At 50.4% G+C, this 24,780-nt stretch overlaps 1 protein-coding gene across 2 annotated transcripts in view; it reads right to left on the bottom strand.

The window, feature by feature from the left end:
- NT5M (5',3'-nucleotidase, mitochondrial) overlaps window positions 1-23,796 on the bottom strand; it is a 40,177-nt gene extending 16,381 nt beyond the window's left edge. Inside the window, exons 1-3 of one of the 2 annotated variants that reach the window (XM_031934321.1) lie at window positions 23,329-23,796; window positions 20,497-20,597; window positions 7,125-7,185 (exon numbers count right to left, since the gene is read on the bottom strand). In XM_031934321.1, coding sequence (XP_031790181.1) covers window positions 7,125-7,185; window positions 20,497-20,597; window positions 23,329-23,595 — 429 coding nt within the window. In that variant the 5' untranslated portion in view covers window positions 23,596-23,796. Of the gene's footprint in view, window positions 1-6,837; window positions 7,186-20,496; window positions 20,598-20,785; window positions 20,961-23,328 lie in introns of those variants that run through there. The other variant, XR_004228532.1, reaches the window with a different exon arrangement.
- Between the last annotated feature and the right edge of the window lie 984 nt (window positions 23,797-24,780).

The following is a 24,780-nucleotide window of genomic DNA, read 5'->3' as shown; positions in this document are numbered from 1 at the left end:
TATATAAATATATATATATATATATATATATATATGGTCTATGTTGGCCAGGCACGGCGGCTCACAACTGTAATCCCAGCACTTTGAGGGGCTGAGGCGGATGGATCACCTGAGGTCAGGAGTTCGAGACCAGCCTGACCAATGTGGTGAAACCTCGTCTCTACAAAAAACACAAAAATGAGCCAGGCATGGTGGCAAGTGCCTGTAATCCCAGCTAGTCAGGAAGTTGAAGCAGGGGAATCACTTGAACCCAGGAGGCGGAAGTTGCAGAGGGCTGAGATTGTGCCATTGCATTCTAGCCTGGGCAAAAAGAGCAAAATTCTATCTTTAAAAAAAAAAAAAAAAAAAAAGTCTACATTTTTACATTTTTATTTCAGGTTAGAGGAAGAGGCTCAATTAAGGAGTGGGTTTTTGTTTTTGTTTTTTGAGACAGGGACTTACTCCCAGGCTCAAGCAATCGTCCCACCTCAGCTTCCTAAAATGCTGCAACTACAGGCACACATCAGCACGCCCGGCTAATTTTTTTTAGTAGAGATGGGGGGGGGGGGGTCTCACCATGTTGCCCAGGCTGGTCTCAAACTCCTGGATTCAAGTGATCCTCCTGCCTCAGCCTCCCAAAGTGATGGGATTACAAGTATGAGCCACTGTACCCAGCCTGAAGGGGGAATTTTTGACATTTATTCTAAAACTCAATGCCGAATCGGGCAGACATATCATCTGGAAACCAGACTTCAAATCAGAAGAGCACATTCCCCTTCTGCACCTAAGCTCCTCCCTTAATTTGGCTTGTGATTACTCCCCTTGTTGAATTGGAAAATCTCAGAGTAAAATGTCATGCCTATGCATGAAGAACCTGACATGGATTTTCAAATCTCTCTGCAGGGTGAAAAGGTACAGGTCATACTGCTTAAGTTCCGAGTCAGGGAGTCTGAGAAGAGACAGCAAGGCTGAGGAGCAGAGCCCGGGCTCTGAAGTCTGACTCCCCACTTTCTGGCCACTGACCCTGTGCTTCACCTCTCTGTGCCTCAGTTTGCCCATCTGTAGAACAGGGATGATAAAAACACATATTTTGTAGGGCTACTATGAAGGCTAAATGGATCACTACAGGGAAAGCCCTTGGAGATGTATACTACCAACTTGGCTACTATTAATTATTACTGAGTGATTTGGGTTCAGAATGTTGGGAAACCTTCTTTCCAGTCAGAAAGAAGGTTCTGGCAACCTGAATGTAACCCAACTCAACTCCTTCCATGTGGTGATAAAGTGAGACACCTCACAGTAGTCAGGTTTCCATCCTCTGACTGGGTCTTGAAAGAAAATCAACCAAGGAGAAAAGTTTCCACTTCTGGCAACAAAGGCTGATCCTACTTGTGGACAGGAGCTGGGGAAGGAACTGTGAGTGCTCTGGGGCCTGAGCCTAGACCAGGGCTACCGTGGAGGAAACCTCTGTCCTGTGCAGATATATCCTGAGACCCACCTCCAGCCCTTCCTTGCCTCCCCCAGGCATGGAGCAGAGGAACCATTAATACCTGCCCACCCTCAGCCAGGGAAGAAGTACCAGTCTATAGGGGTGGGAGGGGCACGAACGGTGGGTGAGGGGGTGCTCGGAGCAACCTTCACCTTACTCACTTCTCACCCACACTTCTCCCTTTGTCTTAGTTCTAGGGTTAAAGGTGGTGGTGTGGCTAAACCATGAGGACAGCTGGGAGGTTTGGATAAACTAATCCATTTCACCCGGCCCAACTCCACTCCCAACTAGCCCCTGTAGCCACCAGCCAACTAAATTCAACTCGAATTCCTTAGATCTGCTGCGCACTTTACCGTCTTCGTGTGTTTGTTCAATGGCCCGCTTCCTCTATTGACTGACCCTATGTGGCCCAGCCTAGACCCCGGCAGGAGGAAAGGACCCTGCCCACGGCGGGTACAGTGGAAATGAATACAAGTTTCTATGTGATATACACCCGAACCCTACCTTTCCTCACGTAACCCAGGAATTGTATTTCTTGGAATTCACCCTAAGAACATGACCATACAAAGGCTTACAAGACGTCTTCAGCTATTAACAATCATGTTTCTGGCCAGGCGCGGTGGCTCAGGCCTGTAATCCCAGCATTTTGGGGGGCCGAGGCAGGCGGATCACGAGGTCAGGAGATCGAGACCATCCTGGCTAACACGGTGAAACCCCGTCTCTACTAAAAATACGAAAAATTAGCCGGGCGTGGTGGCGGGCGCCTGTAGTCCCAGCTACTCGGAGGCTGAGGCGGGAGAATGGCATGAACCTGGGAGGCAGAGCTTGCAGTGAGCAGAGATCGTGCCACTGCACTCCAGCCTGGGCGACAGAGCGAGACTCCGTCTCAAAAAAAAAAAAAAAAAAAAAATCATGTTCTGGCTGGGCACAGTGGCTCACATCTGTAATCCCCGCACTTTGGGAGACCGAGGCGGGCAGAGACCGAGGCAGGCAGACTACTTTGAGACTAGGAGTTTGAGACCAGCCTGGCCAACATGGTGAAACCCCATCTCTATTAAAAATACAAAAAATTGGCCAGGCGTGGTGGCTCACACCTGTAATCCCAGCATTTGGGAGACCGAGGTGGGCGGATCACAAGGTCAGGAGTTTGAGACCAGACTGACCAACATGGCGAAACCCCTTCTCTACTAAAAATACAAAAATTAGCTGGTCATGGTGGCATGCACCTGTAATCCCAGCTACTCAGGAGGCTGGGGCAGGATAATCACTTGAACCCGGGAGGTGGAGGTTGAAGTGAGCTGAGATCACGTCACTGCACTCCAGCCTGGGCGACAGGGCGGGACTCTGTCTCAATAAAACAAAACAAAACAAAATATAAAAAATTAGCCAGGCATGGTGACACACACTTGTCATCCCAGCTGCTTGGGAGGCCGAGGCACAAGAATCACTTAAACCTAGGAGGCAGAGGTTGCAGTGAGCCAAGATCGTGTCACTGCACTTCAGCCTGGGCCACAGAGCTGGACCCTGTCTCAAAAAAAAAAAAAAAAATCATGTTTCTGAAGAGTGTTTGATGACAGAAAAAGGCTAAAAATATATTAATAAGCAGAAAAGGATAACTATATTGGATGAAAGCTTTGTTAAAATATGTGTATTATATTTAATACACATCAAAGAAAAACGAGGGCTGGGTGCGGTAGCTCACCTGTAATCCTAGCACTCTGGGAGGCCACGGTGGGTGGATCACAAGGTCAGGAGCTCGAGACCAGCCTGGCCAACATGATGAAACCCTGTTTCTACTAAAAATACAAAAAAAAGTAGCCAGGTGTGGTGGCGCGCACCTGTAATCCCAACTACTCAGGAGGCTGAGGCAAGAGAATCATTTGAACTTGGGAGGCAGATGTTGTAGTGAGTTGAGATCATGCCACTGCACTCCAGCCTGGGTGACAGAGCGAGACCCTGTCTCCCCCACTCCCCTACAAAAAACTAGAAAGAAACAGATCAAAGTGCTAACAGCAATTCTCTCCAGGTGGTGGGATTGTAGATGTGGATTCTTGTTGCCTTTGCTCTTTCATTTAGTTTGATCAGGACATCCAACATCAGTGTGCCCCTTCTTCTGGCAACAGCACCTCAACTCCTCTGGGAAGGCACGCCTCTGCCACCAGCTGCAGCCTTTTAGGACAGTCCATCAGGGCACCCAGGGCTGGGTGTGGGACCCAAGCTCAGCTGATGGGTCTCCCTCTCCTGGGGACTAGGAATCTTGGGCAATGAAACCCAAGGATGGAGAAAGGGTGCTCCAGCATCTTGGGCTGTTGCTGGAGAGACGGTCTGCGGGCTCTGCCCCCGCAGCCTCAGGCCTGCTTCCTCAGGCTTCCCTTTGATTCCCTGAGCAAAGCAACATCCTTCTAATCAGTCCTGCCTTTGTTAGCCAGAGACTGTTGATGCTGCTGTGACTGGGGTCCTGACATCCCTTTCCTCTTAAATGTGAGCTGTTTCCAAATCCTCTCCAGTGAATGCACGCTACCTCCAGGGGAACACACTGGCAGTGGGCACAGACTCTAGACAGGCAGACCCACAGCAGGCCTCACTGGCTGGCCAAGCATCAGACATGGTAAATGAGCTGCCTCATCCCTCTAAGCCTCAGTTTCTTCATCTGCCAAATCAGAAGAGTTTCCTTGTTTCACAGGCAGCTGTTTTAAACCTCAAAAGTGATGATAAAAGGACAGTGCCTGGCATATCAAAGGTGTCAAATGAATGGCAAGCACTGTTACTTGCAGGTGTTTAATAACTCTGCTGGACAAATGAATCTACTCATTTAGCAACAAACACCTAGTCCTCCCAGCATGCCACCCTATGCTGGGTGCTGGACTTGACAGTGGGCAGGAGGGTGAGAGCCCAGCCTGCACAGGTCTCAGCCCAGTCAGGCGATGGACCAAGAATAAGCCACAGATGAAAACACAAACCCATTTCAAGCGGTGGGAAGTGTTATCCAAAAAACAAGATGGAGAAAGAATACATTTCAAATATGATGGTCACAAAATGTGGGGAGACTTCTGGGCTGAAGCCTCGTGGACAAGAAGGCACCAGGCCTAGGGGTGGGAGGAGAACATTCCAAGCCAAAAGCTGCTTGAGAAGCACACAGAGAGGGGGGCACTGTGGGTGGAGAGGCAGGCAGGCCCTGCAGGTCATGCTCAGGTGGGTGTACGTGGTTTTTAAAGGGAAACCATTCAGAGGTCTCAAGTCAGGAGCTGCCATGATCTGCTGTGTGAGAAGCCTTGTCAGCCTGCGTGGGACCAAAGGGAGCAGGCAGTTTAGGAGGCCCCGTCAACTGTCCTGGGAGGAAATGCCAAGGTGCTGGCAATGAGAAGAGAGATAAGCAGACAGGTGCCAGGCATGTTTTCGAAATCGGTCCTATAGGACATGGGACTCACCAACAGGCTGGACGTGAGGGCTCAGAGGAAGACGTCATCAGGACAGCCCCTGATTTCTGACCTGAGGCCGCCAGACAGCACTGCCATCCACTGGGAGGGAAGGAAGGACATGCACAAGGAAACCAGCAGCCCAAGGACAGATACGTCAGGTCTGAGTGTCTGGAGTTCAGAGGGCAGTCCCGGGCTGAGGCGATACAGGTGGGACGGCCGGCACAAAGATGGTATCTAAATCTCCAGGAACGGATGAATGAGGCCATGTTGTTCATCTCACTCCCACAACTGCTGGTCAACCACTGTGGCCACCCAGTGAAACTCCAGCTAAAATAGTGACTCTAGCCCCACAGTCTTCAAACTTGAGGGTATATGAGAATCACCTGGCAGGCTCGTTAGGCCCACGTTGCTACTCCCAGAGTGTCTGATTCGGAAGGTCTGGGGTGGGGCTGAAAAATGTCCACTCTTAAAGAGTCTCCAAGGGATGCTGACTCTGGTCTGAGGACTCACTTTGGGATCACTGCTCGACCAGAAACAGTGGGCCTGGCCCTCACTCTGACTCCACATTGACTGGCTGCGGGTAAGACACTCCTCTCTCATGAGTGTAACTGAACTCGTGCTCCTCGCGTGTTAAAAGGGGGTCAGCAAAAGCCAGCCATGGTGGTGTGTGGTGTGCACCTGTGTTCCCAGCTACTCAGGAGGCCGAGGTGGGAGGATCACTTGAGCCCAGGAGTTTGAGGCTGCAGTGAGCTGGGATGGCACCTGTGAGTGGCCACTGCACTCCAGCCTGGGTGACAGAACAAAACCCACTCTCTAAAAACACAAGGGATGTCAGGATAACTAGGGAACAAGGTGTCATGAGGACATGATGAAACAGTGGGCACCAAGCACCCACATAATGCCAGAGCAACTGTTCAGCAAGTATAACTCCCACTGAGCACACAGATGGCACGCTATGTTAGCCGAATGTGTGAATTTCTTTTTTTTTTAATTAAATTTTTTTGTTGGGGGGACAGTCTTGCTCTGTCACCCAGGCTGGAGTGCAGTGGCACGATCTCGGCTCACTGCAACCTCCACCTCCCAGGTTCAAGCAATTCTCATGCCTCAGCCTCCTGGGCAGCTGGGACTACAGACATGCACCACCACACCCAGCTAATTTTCATATTTTTAATAGAGACAGGGTTTCACCATGATGGCCAGGCTGGTCTTGAACTCCCAGCCTCAAGTGATCTGCCTGCATCAGTCTCCCAGAGTGCTGGGATTACAGGCGTGAGCCACCGCACCTGACCATGAATTTCATTTAAATATGGAATCCAGGCCAGGCACGGTGGCTCACGCCTGTAATCCCAGCACTTTGGGAGGCCGAGGCAGGCAGATCACCTAAGCTTGAGTTCGAGACTAGCCTGGCCAACATGGCAAAATCCTGTCTCTACTAAAAATACAAAAAAAATTACCCGGATGTGGTGGCAGGCACTTGTAATCCCAGCTGCTCAGGAGGCTGAGACAGGAGAATCACTTGAACCCAGGAGGCGGAAGTAGCAGTGAGCCGAGATCGCGCCATTGCACTCCAGCCTGGGCGAGGACAAGAGCGAAACTGTCTCAAAAAAAAAAAAACGGGAATCCAGAGCAGAAAGGGTCATGTAAAGAACAAGAAAGAACTCATGCCTGAAGGTTTGACGCCCCAAAGCAGGAGGGGCTCTGGGCTGAAGAGCTTGCCTTCCTTGGCTTGGGAAGAGCTGCTCTGATGTCCCCAAGGAGGGCCGGCCCTGACCCCTCCGGCACGAGTGCCCTCCTCCAGGGCCACAGACCTTTCCTCTAGGTTTGGCAATTCCAATTTCCAGAAAGGTCTCAATGTCATGCAATTCTAATTCTTTTCAATAAAGACAATAAAGTGAGTACATAGAAAAATGAACTTTACCCACCTCACCTTTTTAAGACTTTTCATTTTAATGCATTCACGTGCCTTCCCAGGCATGATTCTCATCCTTCAAAGGTCGGCTCTGGGCCAGGCTAACCTGACACAGTGACAGACACCCTTCCTGGAGAACCTGCGTCATAACGAGGCCCCATCTAGAGCCTCAGGCTGGGGCTGGAGAGGGCCTTGGGGAGCAGGAGCTGCTGTCACAGAGGTGGGGGAGTGCTGTGAGGGTCCATCCCCTTTCCACAGGCAGGCTGAGCCTGTACCCCTCAGTATGATGCATGGGGTAAGGGCCCAGCGGAGCAGACACACACCTTACTTTCTCATAGGGACAGTACTTGAACATCTTGATAGGGCTTGTGCAGATGAAGACGTCAGTGCTGTCAACAAGAGAAAGGAGGGTGAGCCTGCAGCACCACGACTTTACCACCCTGAGGCCTTCACCACCTGCCCTGCCTTCTCAGGGCTGGGCCCTCTGAGTCTGAACCCCTCACCTGCTGTGGGAGACCCACTCCCCTGTACTACCTCCACACCAGAGGCGTCGGCCTCACATGTCTACCCTGCCCATGGGCAGCCAGCTCTGGACTGGATATCTGACTGAAGGGCCTCCTGCAATGCAGAGTGGTAAGTCGAGAAATCTATGAGGAAGAAGAATTCTGGCGTGCAAGTCCCCTGGCCTGGGGAACACAGAGAAGGAGCCTACTCCACGCTGGGCTGAGCCCTGCAGTGATCGAGTCCCTGAAAGACAGGATTGGCTTGGCTCCGTGTGACGAGCACCACGTCCCGGCATTGCAGTGCTATGCTGGATCCATGGGGGAGCTGACCCAAACGGCCTCCCAGGTGCCTGCACCCTCAAGCCCACAGTGCCCCAGCCCTCACTAATGGGGCCACCTGGTCCCAAACACCCTCATAAGGCTGGCATTTGCCACTGGAGCCTGTGCCTGCTGTGCGTCTTACTGAGACTCTGGAAGACGGCACTTTGCTGACGCTTCCTCTCTGGCAAACGCGTCCCCCAAGAGGCAGAGGTGAGACTGCCGCATCCCTGGGCACAGGGTATGCCCTCTCGTTTCCTGATACTTGGCACTACTTCCACCAACCGCGCCATCCCCTCTCCTAAAGACTCAGCCTCTCCCCAGCATCGTCACTCCCGCCCCAACCAAAACTGGCCTCACACAAAGGGCGCACCTCCCCAACTCGCCTCTGAGTGAGAGCTGCCTCTTCCTCATCCCCCATAGACTTTAGAGACGGCAGGTGAGGGTGGCATCTGCCTTCTCCACTGCTCCTTCCAGCTCCCTGATGCCAATACCCACACCCTACAGCTTTTTCCTGCAGCCCCTCCTGGCCACTGTCACCTACCGTTGCCAGTTACCGTCCCTCATGCACCTCGCTCGCCAGCTGGTCATCCTCTCCACTCCTGCTCTATCACCATCCTCAGTGACTTGACACACATGTTCACATATATGTGTGTACATAAGTGCAGATCCAACACCTTGTTGCTCAGTTCCTAACCCTCTCTGCCTCCAAACACCTTCCTCTCCACCACCAAACACCCAACCTCCAATACCTCTCCTACTGTCATCCCCGGAGCTTGAAATCACTTCCCCCTGAATCTTCGTCTCAGGCTTTGACTCCCTGGCCACCACCCACGACGCTTCAGCAAATGCATTCTCTCATCCTGCACTCAACTCTTCAGCCTCATGGAGACACCCTCCTCGTCCCAGCTTGGCGGCCTGCCTTCATCCCGCTGGGGCCCAACCTTCGCTGCCATCCTCTGCTTGTGCTTCTCGTCCTCCACCCAGGCCTGTCTTGCCAGGCCCTGAAGGAGCCCAGCTATCCCACTGCTCCCACCTGCACCCAAGCAACTGAATGTTGCCGGAAAAGAAAATTCACATCATCAGCTGGACCCGTTTCACCTTCACTTCCTGACCCCGAGCCAGGGCCTGCAGCTGCCTGGCAGCTCTCTCCAATGCCCTCTCTGGTGCTCTGGGCACAGCCAGGAACCACCCGCCCCATTTCCTCAACCTTCTTATGGGTGAGACTCCGAGTGTACCTCATCATAGATCTGGAGACTCACCTGCCACGGGGCTCACTTCCTCCTCCCTTCCTGCTGCACAGGAGGAAGCCATACCGCTCCCCTCTCCTGGGTTCCACCTGTGCCCTGGATCCTCCCCCTCTGCCCTTCACAGACACTACGCCCTGCAATACCCGCTTGCTATCCTCCTCCACAATCCTCATTCAAATGCATGCTGGCACCTCCCAAATACCTGCTTGCTATCCTCCTCCACGATCCTCATTCAGACACATGCTGGCACCCCCTGCCTTAGATATATACACACACAACCTTGACTCCCACCCTCCAGCTTCCCCCTTTGCAGCATAATGTCCCCGACAAGCCGCCTCCACCTGCCAACCCCACTCCCTCACCTCCTGCTCCTGCTTCAACCCACTGTAGACTGGGCCCGCCCCTTCACTCCACAGAAATTGCTCCTTGTCACCAAGGACCCTCGTATCCCTCTGTCCAATGCCCATCTTGCCATCTTCACCCACAGGCACTCAGCCCAGCCGGCCATGCCAGCTCTCCTGGGCTCCCCTATTCTGGGTCCTGGCCTGTGCTCCTGGCCTCCTTCTCCTTGCCGCCTGGCCCAGACTCCCTGTCTACTTCTCTCCTGACTGCTCCAGGTTGGGTCTAGGCCCTCAGGGGCTCTTGGCCTGCACTCCTGCTTTAAACACCATGTGCGTGCTGATGCGTCCCAACCTCTCTCAGCACCAGGTTTCCACCTACCTGGACGCCTCACACACCTCGCACAGGACTTCCAACGTGGGACACAGGATCCCCCACTCCTAAAGTGTGTCCCTCCCCGAGTCTTCCCTCAGTTCCTAGACTATTTTGGATAAGCAGAGACTATACAGAGAGAGCTCTGCTCAAGCAAAACATCTAAAAATCACCTATTTTTCCTAGCTTTATTCCACCCCCAATATCAGATCCATCCCCAGGTCTTATGAGTCCCACCAAAGCACACGTCATCTACTAGCCTCTCTCCACAGACCTCAACCCAGTCAAACTGAGCCGTCTCCCACTGAGCAGCTGCAACCACCTCCACTGACTCCTCAACTTCCAGTTCTCGCCCCTCCAAGCCATTTCCACCCAGCATCCAGACTGACTCTTTTTAAACAGCTTTACAGAGGTATAAATAATCAACATGCAATAAACTGCACATATTAAAAGGGTACAATTCAATAAATTTGAACATAAAGACACACATGGGAGGCTGGGCATGGTGGCTCACACCTGTAATCCTAGCACTTTCAGTGGCCAAGGCAGACAGATCACCTGAGGTCAGGAGTTCAAGACCAGCCTGGCCGACACGGTGAAACCTTGTCTCTACTAATAATAGAAAAATAGCTGGACGTGGTGATGAGCACCTGTAAACCCAGCTACTAAGGAGGCTGAGGCAGGAGAATCACTTGAACCCGGAAGGTGGAGGTTGCAGTGACAAGATCACACCACTGTACTCCAGCCTGCCGACAGAGCAAGACTCCATCTCAAAATAAAGAAACAAATATAAAATAAGTAAAAGACACACATGGGAAACCCAGATCACCACAATCAAGAAATAAACACACTTGCCACCCCCAAAGGTTCCCGTTCTCTCTCCCAGCTGCCCCTCGTGTCCCTCCCTGCCCCTGGGGCCCCAGGCAACCACCCATCTACTTTCCATCAGTACAGATTGGATAGTATTTTCTAGAATGTTACATAAAAGAAAGTATAGTCTATACTCTGTTTTGCCTGGCTTCTTTCATCCAGCAAAACTATTCTGATATTTGCCCATATTGTTAAATAAATGTATCAAGAGTGTGTCCTAATTGTTAAATAAATATATCAATAGTTTGCCCTAAATTTTTAAATGTTTGAGTAAACATTTCTTAAAAGTTTTATTGAGATAGAATACATATATGCTAATATTCATCTATTTTAAGTGTATAATTAAATAAATGTTAGTATATTTACAGGGTTTTACAGCCATCGCCACAATCAAATTTAAGGACGTTTCCATTACCCCAAAAAGAAGCCCCATTCCCATTAAGCACTCACTCCTATGGCCCCTCCCCACAGCCCGGGGAACCAGAGGCTGCCTAGTTCTAAGGATTTGGCTCTTGTTCAGAATTTTTTTTTTTTTTTCCTCTAGAACAAGTTCTCACTCTTGCCCAGGCTGGAGTGTAATAGCTCGATCTCAGCTCACTGCAACCTCTGCCTTGCGGGTTCAAGAGATTCTCCTACCTCAGCCTCCCAAGCAGCTGGGATTACAGGCACCCACCACCACGCTTGGCTAATTTTTGTATTTTTAGTAGAGACGGGGTTTCACCATGTTGCCCAAGCTGGTCTCGAACTCCTGACTTCAGGTGATCCACCTGCCTCGGCCTCCCAAAGCGCTGGGATTACAAGTGTGAGCTACCGTGCCTAACCCAGAATATTTCATATAAATAGAATCCTACAATATGTGGCCTTCTGTGTCTGGCTTCTTTCACTCAGTATCATGTTTTCAAGGTTCATTCATGTTGCCACATGAATGGGTAGGTCACTCCTTTTTTTTGAGACAGAAGTCTGCTCTTGTTGCCCAGGCTAGAGTGCAATGGTGCGATCTCGGCTCACTGCAACCTCCTCCTCCCAGGTTCAAGGGATTCTCCCGCCTCAGCCTCCCGAGTAGCTGGGATTCAGGCATGTGCCACCACATCTTGCTAATTTTGTATTTTCAGTAGAGACGGAGTTTCTCCATGTTGGTCAGGCTGGTCTCAAACTCCAGACTTCAGGTGATCCACTGGCCTCGGCCTCCCAAAGTTCTCGGATTACATGCTTCAGCCACCGAGCCCAGACTTTTTTTTTTTTTTTTTTGAGACAGAGTCTCGCTTTGTTGCCCAGGCTGGAGTGCAGTGGCATGATCTAGACTCACTGCAACCTCCCGTTTCCCTGGTTCAAGTGATTCTCCTGCTTTAGCCTCCCAAGTAGCTGGGATTACAGGTGCCTGCCACCAAGCCTGGCTAATTCTTTTTGTATTTTTAGTAGAGACGGGATTTCGCCATGTTGCCCGGCTGGTTTCGAACTCCTGAGTTCAAGCAATCTGCCCGCCTCAGCCTCCCAAAGTGCAGGCATTACAGGCGGGAGACACCATGCCTCACAGTCATTCCTTTTTATAGCTGAAACATACTCCATTGTGTGGCTACCTCATATTTTAAATATCCGTCCATCACTTAGTGGATTCTCGGGTTGCTTCCACCTTTCAGTTGCTGTGAACAGTGCTGCTGGAACATTCGGGTACTAGTATTTGTTTGAATACCTGTTTTCAATTCCTTTGGGTATATACTTATGAGTTGAACTGCTGGCTCATACAGTAAGTCTATGTCTAACTTTCTTTTTTTTTTTTTTTTTTGAGATGGAGTCTCAGTCTGTCACCCAGGCTGGAGTGCAGTGGCATGATCTCAGCTCACTGCAGCATCCACCTCCCAGGTTCAAGTGATTCTCCTGCCTCAGCCTCCTGAGAGCTGGGATTACAGGTGCCCACCACCCATGCCCAGCTAATTTTTGTATTTTTAGTAGAGACAGGGTTTCACCATGTTGGCCAGGATGGTCTCAAATTCCTGACCCCAGGTGTTCCGCCCTCCTTGGCCTCCCAAAGTGCTGGGATTACAGGCATGAGCCACCGTGCCTGGACTAACATTTCGAGGAAATGTTTTTCAAGATGTTTTTCCACACTGGCTGCACTGTTTTATATTCACATCCACAATGTGAATTGCGGTCTTTTTAGAGACGGTCTCACTATGTTGCCTAGGCTGGCCTTCCGGCCTTCTGTTGCCCTCCTCAGCCTTCTGAGTAGCTGGGAGCACAGGTGAGCACCACTCACTCGGCTCCCTCCTTGTGGTTTTGACTTGCATTTCCCTAATGACTGATGATGTTTTCATGTACTTACTGGCCATCTGTATATCTTCACTGGAAAAATGTCTATCCAAATTCATTGCCCCAAATCCACATTTTAAAAACCTAAGTTATGGCCGGGCGCGGTGGCTCACGCTTGTAATCCCAGCACTTTGGGAGGCCGAGGCGGGCGGATCACGAGGTCAGGAGATCGAGACCATCCTGGCTAACACGGTGAAACGCCGTCTCTACTAAAAATACAAAAACTTAGCCAGGCATGCTGGCACTTGCCTGTAGTCCCAGCTACTTGGGAGGCTAAGGCAGGAGAATTGCTTGAACCCGGAAGGTGAGTTTGCAGTGAGCTGAGATCACTCCACTGCATTCCAGCCTGGGCGACAGAGCGAGACTCCATCTCAAAAAAGAAAAAAAAAAAAAAAAACCTAAGTTATGGCCGGGCACGGTGGCTCACGCCTGTAATCCCAGCACTTTGGGAGGCCAAGGAGGGCGGATCACCCGAGGTTAGGAATTCGAGACTAGTCTGGCCAACATGGTGAAACCCCATCTCTAATAAAAATACAAAAATTACCCAGGCGTGGTGGTGGGTGCCTATAATCCTGGCTACTCGGGAGGCTGAGGCAGGAGAATCACTTGAACCTGGGAGGCGGAGGTTGCAGTGAGTCAAGATCACAACACTGCACTCCAGCCTGGGTGACAAGTGAAACTCTGTCTCAAATAAATAAATAAATAAATACCTAAGTTACAGTTGGGCATGGTGGCTCATGCATGTAATCCCAGCACTTTGGCAGGCCAAGGTGTCAGGAAGTCAAGAGGTTAAGAGGTCAAGACCAGCCTGGCCAACATGGTGAAAACCCGTCTCCACTAAAAATACAGAAATTAGCCAGGCGTAGTGGCGCACACCTGCAGTCCCAGCTACTCTGGAGGCTGAAACAGGAGAATTGCTTTTACCCGGGAGATAGAGGTTGCAGTAGTGAGTTGAGATGGCACCACTACATTCCAGCCTGGGCAACAGAGTTAAACTCTGTCTCTTTAAAAAAAAAAAAAAAAAAAAACCCCAAGTTAGATCACATCAATCTCTCTTCAACCCCCCCCGCCCCACCCCCCACCACCCCCAACATGCTTCCTAAATTCCAGTTCCAGCTGTCCAGTTCCTTTATGTTACTCAAACAAAGGCCTGGCCTGGCTCAGGCATTGGCGCCTGCTCCTCTCCTGGCCTGCAAGGCCTGTCCTGACTCCTCACTGGTCTGTTCATTCTTACTCTTCAGGTCTGAGGTCAATTCTCAGCTCCCTAGAGCCAGCTTCCCACCCCACCCAAAGCAGCCTCTTCCCTGTTTCCTCAGTAGCACAGCCCCTTGTTTAGTTCCTTCACTAAGATTATCGCAGTTGGAAATTATTTTAGTTTATATGTCGTCATCTTCCCTGCTGTGATGTAAATTCTCTGAAGCCTGAGACCTTAGGTGTCTTATTTACAAATATATCTCCAGTGCTAGCATAGTACTGGGTGCATATTAAGTCATAAAATATATCTATTTAATCAACCCATGAATAAACTGCCTCTTATTCTAGGCTCCACAGCAGTGAGTACCATGTTAAAATCAGGTTTAAGTTCTTATCCTTCTAAATGAGTGGTTTCCTCCAAAATTGTTTAAAAAAAAGTTTTTAGGCCGGGCGCGGTGGCTCAAGCCTGTAATCCCAGCACTTTGGGAGGCCGAGACGGGCGGATCACGAGATCAGGAGATCGAGACCATCCTGGCTAACACGGTGAAACCCCGTCTCTACTAAAAAATACAAAAAATTAGCCAGGCAAGGTGGCGGGCGCCTGTAGTCCCAGCTAGTCGGGAGGCTGAGGCAGGAGAATGGCGTAAACCCGGGAGGCGGAGCTTGCAGGGTGCTGAGATCCGGCCACTGCACTCCAGCCTGGGCGACAGAGCGAGACTCCGTCTCAAAAAAAATAAATAAATAAAAATAAATAAAAAAAAAAAAAAAAAATAAAAATAAAAAAATTTTTAAAAGTTTTTAAAAAATCAAAAATTACTATGCGATTATGCACATAAAGCTATTCATTTGGCAAATACTTTTGAGTGTGTGATGTGCCAGGCATCATTCTGGGAACTGAGAATAGAGTCAGAACCAAGACAATCCCTGACCTCAGGGAGCTGACATTGGAAAGAGGAAGGGACAGACACAGACGTGCAATTTCAGCTTAGAGTACACACTCAGGGTCATGGGACAGAACGACCAGGAGGGGAGGGCAGAGATCTCAGCTGCAGTGGTCAGGGAAGGCCTCTGTGAGGAGGCAACACGCAAGGTTCTCAGTTTGAAAGAGAAAAACAATCGGGCTGTGTAAAAAACTAGGGCAGAAACATTCTGGGAAGATGTAACAAGAACAAAGGTCCTAAGACCAGAAACACACGTGGCACATCCAAGGGGCAGGAAAGAAGCCAGTGTGACAGGAGCAGAGGAAGACAGACGTTGGAAGGGAAGGCAGGGCCAAATGGCAGACAGCCTTCCCAGCCTGGCCGAGGGAGAGCAGGATTTTAGCACAGTATGAAGCCAGCAAAGGGCTTTAAGCAGTGGGGCTAACGTCATCCGAATTTGGTTTAAAAAAATATCACTCTGACTGCTGGGTGGAACATACAGATTTGTAAAACTGTATCTAAATATGTAGGGGGGTGCACTTCAAAAGGTCTGGAAGCATACATACCAAATTCTTAACTAGAGCAGAAGGAGTGGGCCAAGGCAGGTGTATGCAGGGAGATAGAACAACTGACAATTTTCACACATGCTCACACTATTTGAGTCTTTTATAAGAACACATTCGGCCGGGTGCGCTGGCTCATGCCTGTAAGCCCAGCACTTTGGGAGGCCAAGGCGGGTGGATCACCTGAGGTCAGGAGTTCGAGACCAGCCTGGCCAATGTGGTTAAACCCCGTCTCTAATAAAAATGCAAAAATTAGCTGGGTACAATGGCAGGTGCATGTAATTTCAGCTACTTGGGAGGCTGAGGTAGGAGAATTGCTTGAACCCAGGAGATGGAGGTTGCAGTGAGCCAAAACTGCGCCACTGCACTTCAGCCTAGGTGACAAGAGTGAGACTCTATGCCAAAAAAAAAAAAAAGAAAGACAAAGAATATATTCATGGCCAGGCACAGTGGCTCACGCCTGTAATCCCAGCACTTTGGGAGGCCGAGGTGAGCAGATCACTTGAGGTCAGGAGTTTGAAACCAACCTGGCCAACATGGTGAAACCCCGTCTCCACTAAAAATACAAAAAAATTAGCCGGGTGTTTTGGGAGGCCGAGACAGGCGGATCACGAGGTCAGGAGATCGAGACCATCCTGGCTAACACGGTGAAACCCCGTCTCTACTAAAAATACAAAAAATTAGCCGGGCAAGGTGGCCAGCACCTGTGGTCCCAGCTACTCGGGAGGCTGAGGCAGGAGAATGGCGTGAACCCAGGAGGCGGAGGTTGCAGTGAGCTGAGATCCAGCCACTGCACTCCAGCCTGGGCGACAGAGCAAGACTCCGTCTCAAAAAAAAAAAAAAAAAAATTAGCCAGGTGTGGTGACGGGCACCTGTAATTCCAGCTACTCCAGAGGTTGAGGCAGAAGAATCACTTGAACCTGGGAGGCGGAGGTGGAGGTTGTAGTGAGCCGAGATTGCGCCACTACACTCCAGCCTGGGCGACAGAAGGAGACTCCATCTCAAAAAAAAAAATAGAATATATTCATGTATTCCTGAACAATAAAAAGAATGGTCACCCTGAAGAAATTCCAAACCAAGCTCCTCAGAACCTGAGGCTCTGCCCAGGGAAACTCTATCTCACACACAGAGCTGCTGGAACAGGGCAGGACGTGCGACAGAGGCCATCTCAGGAGAGTCCGCTGGGTGTCTGCTCAACTGTTCCCCTCCTACCTAGAGTCCCCTTGCCCTTCACTACCTGGCAGGTTCCTTTTCATTCCTCAAGATGGCAGCATGATGGTGCAGCCTCCCAGGGAGAAGCAGTTCCTGCCTGCCTGCCTGCACCCCGACGCCACAATTACTTTGAGAGCTATGTTCCAGTGCCTGTTTACCAGGGAACTCTTTGAAGGTAAGAACTCTCTTACTTATTTGTGTGTCTGCAGCCCCTGGGATGAGGCCGAGTATGCAGCAGGTGCTGGATAAACAGTCATGAGGGTGACTGATCAGCCTTGGTCTCTACTGCTGGGCCCACATCTCTTGTACTCAGAGTACCCACTTCAGCGCCAGATACACAGTTATCCACTCAGTTACTGATGAGTCCCTTCGCTTTGTCTCGATACTGGGCACAAACTGACCATAGGAATCTTCTACCAAGTTAAGAGCCAAATGGAGATGAAGGACCACTGGGTATGGTCTAGATTTGCATTCCCAAACTGGAATTTCTGCAAAGGTGTTAATCAAGAAGTTATGAAAAAATGATCCAGGCTAGAATACCTTTTTTTTTTTTTTTTTTTTTTTTTGAGACAGAGTTTTGCTCTTCTTGCCCAGGCTGGAGTGCAGTGGCACAATCTCGGCTCACCGCAACCTCCGCCTCCAGGGGTTCAAGTGATTCTGCTGCCTCAGCCTCCTGAGTAGCTGGGATTACAAGCATGCGCCACCACACCCAGCTAATTTGTTTGTATTTTTAGTAGAGACGGGGTTTCTCCATGTTGGTCAGGCTGGCCTCGAACTCCTGACCTCAGGTGATCTGCCCACCTTGGCCTCCCAAAGTGCTGCGATTACAGGTGTAAGCTATCGCGCCTAGTCGCTAGAATACTTTTGAAGAAAGCTGCATCCCTTACTACCCCAATGGAGTGTAACAAAGCACACAAGTGGCCGGGCGCGGTGGCTCAAGCCTGTAATCCCAGCACTGTAGGAGGCCGAGATGGGCGGATCACGAGGTCAGGAGATCGAGACCATCCTGGCTAACACAGTGAAACCCCGTCTCTACTAAAACAATACAAAAAACTAGCCGGGCGTAGTGGCGGGCGCCTGTAGTCCCAGCTACTCAGGAGGCTGAGGCAGGAGAATGGCGTGAACCCGGGAGGCGGAGCTTGCAGTGAGCTGAGATCTGGCCACTGCACTCCAGCCTGGGCGACAGAGCGAGACTCCGTCTCAAAAAAAAAAAAAAAAAAACAAAGCACACAAGCAGTTAAAAGCTCTGAAAAGTTCTACGGTGAAGAAGCCAATCTAATCCATTGTTTCCCATACCGTGGTGAATTAAGGATGCTTTTCTTGTGATATGCCTATTAAATGTAACAGAAGAGTAACAGCAGCAGCTAGCATTTGCTGAGCACCTGCTATGTGCCAGGCACTATACTGAGGACTTTCTCATTATCTCCATTTTACTGAAACCCAGAAAGTTTAATAACTTGCCTGACATCTGGGAATGAGATTCTGGGGAAGTGAGGATGTGAGCCTGGGCAGCCAGTGTCCAGAATCCCACTCCAAACCACCGTGCCCTGCAGCTCCCCAGGATACAGCCATGTGGCTGCAGGTCAGCACGTGCTGATCCAGGCCGTGAGCAGGGTTTTGAAAGCTTAAGTGTAAATGCTGTACACATATTCTTTGTCTCTCAGACTCTTGCTACAGGAACACTATACATCAAGTTCATACCATAAGCCAGAACAAAATTCACTACTCTGCAGGACTTGGACTCACATCCAAAGATAAATTACTACCAAATAAGGTCTACGATTCAACTCAAACTCTGTATTTTGTGTTTCTCTGACACCTGCTTATCATATTAGAACTTTGAAAGTTGACAATTTTTTGAGGCATTTATATGACATATCGAAGGCCAAATCATACCTTACATTTGATTTGTCATTCAGGTTGCTAAATTCAAGCAAAAATGTGGCTGATAAAAGTTATCCAAGTCTAGAAATAAATCCTTATATTGATGGTCAATTAAATATCAGCAAGAGTGTCAATACAATACAGTGGGAAAAAATAGTCTTTTTAATAAATGGAACTGGGACAACAGGATATCTACATGCAAAAGAATGAAGGTTGATCCCCTACCTCATACCATATACAAAAATTAACTCAAAATGGATCATATGCTTAAATGGAAGAGCTAAAACTAAAACTCTTAAAGAAAACACAGGGGCAAATCTTTGTGACCTTGGGTCAGCAACGGCTTCTTCATATGACACAAAAATACAAATGACAAAACAAAAATACAGATAAATTGGACGACACCAAAAGTAAAAACTTCTGTATGTGTGTTTTTTTTTCTTTTGAGATGGAGTCTTACTCTGTCGCCCAGGCTGGAGTGCAATGGTGCAATCTCGGCTCACTGCAACCTCCGCCTCCCAGGTTCAAGAGATTCTCCTGCCTCAGCCTCCCGAGTAGCAGGGATTACAGCCACCCGCCCCCACACCCAGCTAATTTTTGTATTTTTAATAGAGATGAGGTTTCACCATGTTGGCCAGGCTGGTCTCGAACTCCTGACCTCATGATCCGCCTGCCTCGGCCTCCCAAAGTGCTGAGATTATAGGCGTGAGCCACTGCGCCTGGCCTGTATGTCATTATTATATGTCAATAAGGCTGTTTTAAAAAAGCTCTCAGGGAAGCACATCCTTTGTAATTGTCAACAGGTCACTGAGTGGGGGCTTCAGTCCACAGAACTACTCATTTCACCAGAACAAAACAAATATCTCAAGCAATGCCACTTCTCTTTCCTTAAACGCTTTTTCTAAATGAGGTTTCCCACTAAACCTCTTTTCCTTCAGCTCTTTGGACAATCTGTGATTATCTTCACTTTGTGACTCTTTTTTTGAGATGGAGTTTCACTCGTTGCCCAGGCTAGAGTGCAATGGCACGATCTCGGCTCACCGCAACCTCCACCTCTTGGGTTCAAGCGATTCTCCTGCTTCGGCCTCCTAAGTAGCTGGGATTACAGGCACCCGCCACCAAGCCCAGCTAATTGTTTGCATTTTTAGTAGAGACAGGGTTTCTTTCTTTTTTTTTTTTTTGGAGATGGAATCTCACTCTGTCGCCCAGGCTGGAGGGTAGTGGCGCGATCTTGGCTCACTGTGCAACCTCTGCCTCCCAGGTTCAAACACTATCCTGCCTTAGCCTCCCAGGTAGCTGGGACTACAGGTGCATGCCATCACACCTGGCTAAGTTTTTGTATTTTAGTAGAGATGGGGTTTCACCTTGTTGCCCAGACTGGTCTTGAACTCCTGAGCTCAGGCAATCCACCTACCTCAGCCTCCCAAAGTGCTAGGATTATAGGCGTGAGCCACCGCACCTGACTGAGACAGGGTTTCATCATGTTGGTCAGGCTGGTCTTGAACTCCTGTCCTTAGGTGACCCACCCACCTTGGCCTCCCAAAGTGCTGGGATTACAGGCATGAGCCACCGAGCCCAGCCACTTTGTAATTCTTTAATGTCTGCTCTGTCTGGACTGGAAGCTCCATGAGGGCAAGGACTATACTTTGCTCGTTGCTCAATCACTGGGGCCTGCAGTATCTAGCACAGTCAGTTCTGGGATATTTGCTGAATAAATGAGCTTTGAACACCCAGGGAACCAGATCAAATTAAACTAGGTATTTCCTCAAGTTCCTGGATCAAAACATCACAGCCTACAAACCGAGATCATTGTATTCGGTGGTTTTCCCCAGACTCAGCAATGACGAGGCAAGTGCAGCCTTGGGCAGGGCCAAGGGGAGAGAAAGGAGAAGGCAGAGAAGGGAAGAAGCACGAAGGAGGTACAGGGCTCAGTGGCCCGGCTGGGCAGGGCTGGGAGGACAAACTTACTTTTGTAGGTTGGCCATCTCCTTCACAGCTTCCACAGCCCCTGGCAGGGGCTCAAGTTCAAAAAAGAAATTCTTTGACTCCCAAATGCTGATGGCCTTCTCCTGAGAAGTTGAGAAAAGCAAGTTACTTCTAGGGTCCTCAGCACCTTACTGCCCTCATCTTAGGGAGTATATCCAGGCTATAGGGGAAGTGGTTCTGCATTGCTCACTCCCCCAAACACACACCCAAGGACGTATTTCCTGGGAGAAGTGCAGAGTATGTGGGCTTCGAACCCCTTTCCAGAAAGGACCTGACTTTGTCGGGATCCAGCAGAGACCCGCTAAGGTGTCAGGCCCATGGACTCCTACACCTGCCGGAGCTCTCTGGGACCTGAGGCCAATCGTCAGAACTGTGTGCTTGCTAGGCTGGATTCGAATGGCCAAAAGAACTGTGGAAACTGAGGCTGGACCAGGTCTTACTATGGTAGTACAGTCCTTAAACTTGAGAACTGGAGGGACTCAGAGATCTTTAAGGGCACTGCTGTGTCATGAGAGATAAGCGGGAGGGGGAGACAGGGTAAAAGGACAATTCAGGGAGCTCTAGGATCCTCCCCACATTAACCAGAAGAGCTCTGCTTGTATCTGTTTTACATGTTGGGGTGCCAGTAAGTACATTTAAAAAAAAAAAAAAAAAGGATTTCGCTGCTTTTAGAGTTGCAAAGCAAAAATGCAGATCCTCATTTTACACGTGAGAAAACTGAGGCTCAGAATGGGGAAGAGATCCACCTGATGTCACATAGCAAAACAGCAGCTGTAGCTAGGAGGAGAACCCCCAACACCAACCCTCTCCTCCCCACTCCCCAATCCCCGCTGCCTTTCTCCTTCCTCTGTTCTGCTGCAGGGCCAGAATGCAGCACCTTTTCTAGGGTCAGGCAAGGGGAAACTGACAACCAGAGGGGAGACACATTTCTGCCTAGGAGAAGTAGAAGCCTAAATCCCATGTGTGCAGTGCAGGCAGTGCCGCTGCCAGCCGTTCGGCATGCTATAGAAAGACAGTCACCCTGTCACATGGATGGCCGGAGGACACTCTGACAGCACACCAGCAACACTCTCAGGAACCACAGGGACTAGGCAAATGCGTGCTTATTACTGAAACACATTTAACCCTCACATCCCACATGGGGTACTGTGAAGATCAAAGGGAATACAGATAGAGCAGAATTTTGAAAAGCAGAAATGCCTACATACACATAAGGAGCCACGTGTCGGGGAGGTTTGTTTTAACCACTTGGTTAAACAAGTGGTTTAACCAAGGCACCAGGTTGGCCAAGGGATGTCTGCAGCAGCAAGCCGTGCCTGGGGAAGGAAAGCAGGGGAAGCCAGCAGATCATTCCCAGGACACCCTCCTTAACTTTGCCTTGTGCTTGGAAACCAGTAATCCTGCACATACAGAGCCTACATATTTGCACAAAGAACTGGAAAAGCTGCTGCACTTTTTAGAATTGGGGGTGGGCTTGGTTTCCACGTTAATACACTCCTGGGTGGATATATGGTGTCCAGACTCCCGATGCCGAGCGCTGTCTATAAATGAACATTTGCCGCACACTGGAGCCTATTCCTGAGGCTGCAGAAAGTACTAGGGCATTTTCTCTGGTTTAAAGTTTATCATTAGGCATTGGCCCTGGAAGAGCTCAGCACACTGGACTCTGTGAAAGTCACCTTCTGAAGTACTTGGTGTTGATGGAGACAAATGGTACTTGGTTTCCTTTTGTTATTAACACGTGTCCCTCAACAAACCACATTACTAATGAAGTATCTTTCTGAAGTCAGAAGAAATGTCACTTGTTAGAGACAGCAGGACAGAAAACAGGACTTTGGAGTGGCGAGCACTAACTGTGCTTGGGAGGCAGACAGACTTGGGTTTGAGTCCTGACTGAACCCCTGAGCAGCATGTGACTTGGGGCAAGTTTCCTCATCTGGAAAACAGAGATAATAATATCTACCCAACAAAAAAGAGGATGCAGTGAACTTGTGGCTAAAAAACGGGCTCTTGTAACTTCCTCCTCCTCTTTATCAAACCCTCCAGCAGCAACCCTAGGTGGCCAATCAAGGGATGCCAGAAAACACTCAGCCTGTTTAATTTTGTGCATACCAAAATCCCGTTCCTTTTGCAAAATACTTCAAATTTACCAACCAAGATCTGTGTGTAAACGTACCTCCTTGGATCTTTCCCCTCTATCCATCCTGGACAGAGCACCTCGGGAGTCGGACGGTAGGGGTTGAGCTCAGGTGTTCAGGAAGGCGAGCTCTGCGAGGGGATAAGACATGAGGTGGATCCCACCTCACCTCGACCAGACTCACTGTGTGACCCCCAGAAAGTCACACAACCTCTCTGGGCCTCAAATACCCCTGGAAGCTAGGCTTTCATGGACAACAGCAAAAAAGATGGGTAAAGACACCCATCAAAGTCCTGGGGACAAAGAAGTGGGAATGTGATTGCGGTCAGGGTGAAAGAGGACAACTTATAACGTTTATTTTTCTAAAAATTTAACAAACGACTTGAGGCCAAATACGCCACACATTTTAAAGTCGTCTTTAGATGGAGAGTTAGGTATATTAACACTTTGTACTCTCCCGCATTTTCAGAAGCCCTGAATGGCAGCCAATAGATCCTGAGCGCGGGGCCGAGTCTTGCCGGCGCGCTACCCCCGCCCTAGACCCTATTCTACCAGAGGACCACCCCGAGGCTGGGGCGCTGACCGTCCAAGGTCACCCGCGAAGGGGCGGGGACTGGGGCTCGGGGCGAGAAGGGGGCCCGGGGCGGGGCGGGGCGGGGCGGGGCGGGGCCGCTCACGCTCAGCCCTGGCCGCAGGCGGCCGTACTGCTCCGACACCCAGAAGCCGCGCCGGTCCTCCAGCGCGATGAAGGGCTGGTCGGGGAAGCGCGCGCGGAACTTCCTGAGGAATCCGCCCTCGAAGTCGGCCAGCAAGTCGTCCATGTCCACCAGCACCCGCAGGGCGCGGCCTCCCGCCAGGCCCTGCCCGCCCACCGCCCAGCGCCGCCCCGCGGGAACCGCCGCGCTGCAGAGCCGCCGCACACACCAGCCGCCCGGCCGGATCATGGCCCAGCACGCTGGCCCGTAGTGGGCGCGGGGACCTGGGTCGCGCCGTGCTGCCGGGACCGGCCGGACATGCCAGAAGCGGAAGAGAAGACCCCAACGCTGCGGCGCGCGCGGGGAGCGCGGGGCGCGGGCGCGCAGGTACCGGCCCCAGAGCGAGGTCGCGGCGCGCGCGGTCCTTAAAGGAATACGCGCCGGCGGAGGCGGACCCCCGGGGCGGAGCTTCGAGGACGGACCGCGGTGGGCGCAGGGCGCGTCTAGAAGGTCCGCGCTCTCGCGCTCTCCATTTGCGTCTTTTCCGTGGACCCTGGGCCCGGGCTGCCTGCTCCCACTGCACAGACTACCGTGGAGGAGCAGTGCAAACCGAGAAGCAGGCCTGTGTGGTTAGATATTTTTGAGCCCTTACTGTGTCGAGTGTGAACCAAATAGAGAAAGTTCCTGCCGTCCTGGAACTTACGTTTTGGAAGGGGAGCCAGACAACAGGATGGAGGAACCAAAACAGTGCACTCTGAAGGCCTCTCTGCTTTATTTACAGCAAGTGTCCGCGGTGAGACTGATAGAACCAATATCGTGCTAACATATACAGCCTTAGTAAAACTGATGATACTCAAGTAAATACGTGAATAAATATTATGTACCCCTGTATAGTCTTTTTTTTTTTTTTTGGAGACAAGGTCTTGCTCTGTTACCCAGGGTGGAGGCAGTGGCGTGATCTTGGTTCACTGCAGCCTTGAGTTTCTGGGCCCAAGGGATGCTCCTGCTTCCGCCTCCTGAGTAGCTGGGACCACAGGGGCCTGCCACCACACTCTGGTATTTTTTTTTTTTTTTTGAGACGGAGTCTTGCTCTGTCTCCCAGGCTGGAGTGCAGTGGCACAATCTCGGCTCACTGCAAGCTCCGCCTCCCGGGTTCACGCCATTCTCCTGCCTCAGCCGCCCGAGTAGCTGGGACTACAGGCGCACGCAGCCACGCCCGGCTTTTTTTTTTTTTTTTTTGTATTTTTGACAGAAGTCTTCCTATGTTGGGCTCAAACAATCCTCCCACCTCAGCCTCCCAAAGTGCTGGGAAAATAGGAGTGAGCTACCACTCCCAGCCCACTTTTTTTCTTTCCAAGAAAAAAACAAAACAAAAACCACATGGTGATGGGATGGTGGAGAGAGGTGGAGGGATTAGCAGGGGTGGGCAAGGAG

Source organism: Piliocolobus tephrosceles, chromosome 16 (assembly GCF_002776525.5).
Source record: "Piliocolobus tephrosceles isolate RC106 chromosome 16, ASM277652v3, whole genome shotgun sequence".
Classification (NCBI taxonomy): domain Eukaryota; kingdom Metazoa; phylum Chordata; class Mammalia; order Primates; family Cercopithecidae; genus Piliocolobus; species Piliocolobus tephrosceles.
Note: the sequence above shows the minus strand (reverse complement) of the source record. Positions and strands in the feature narration are given on the sequence as shown.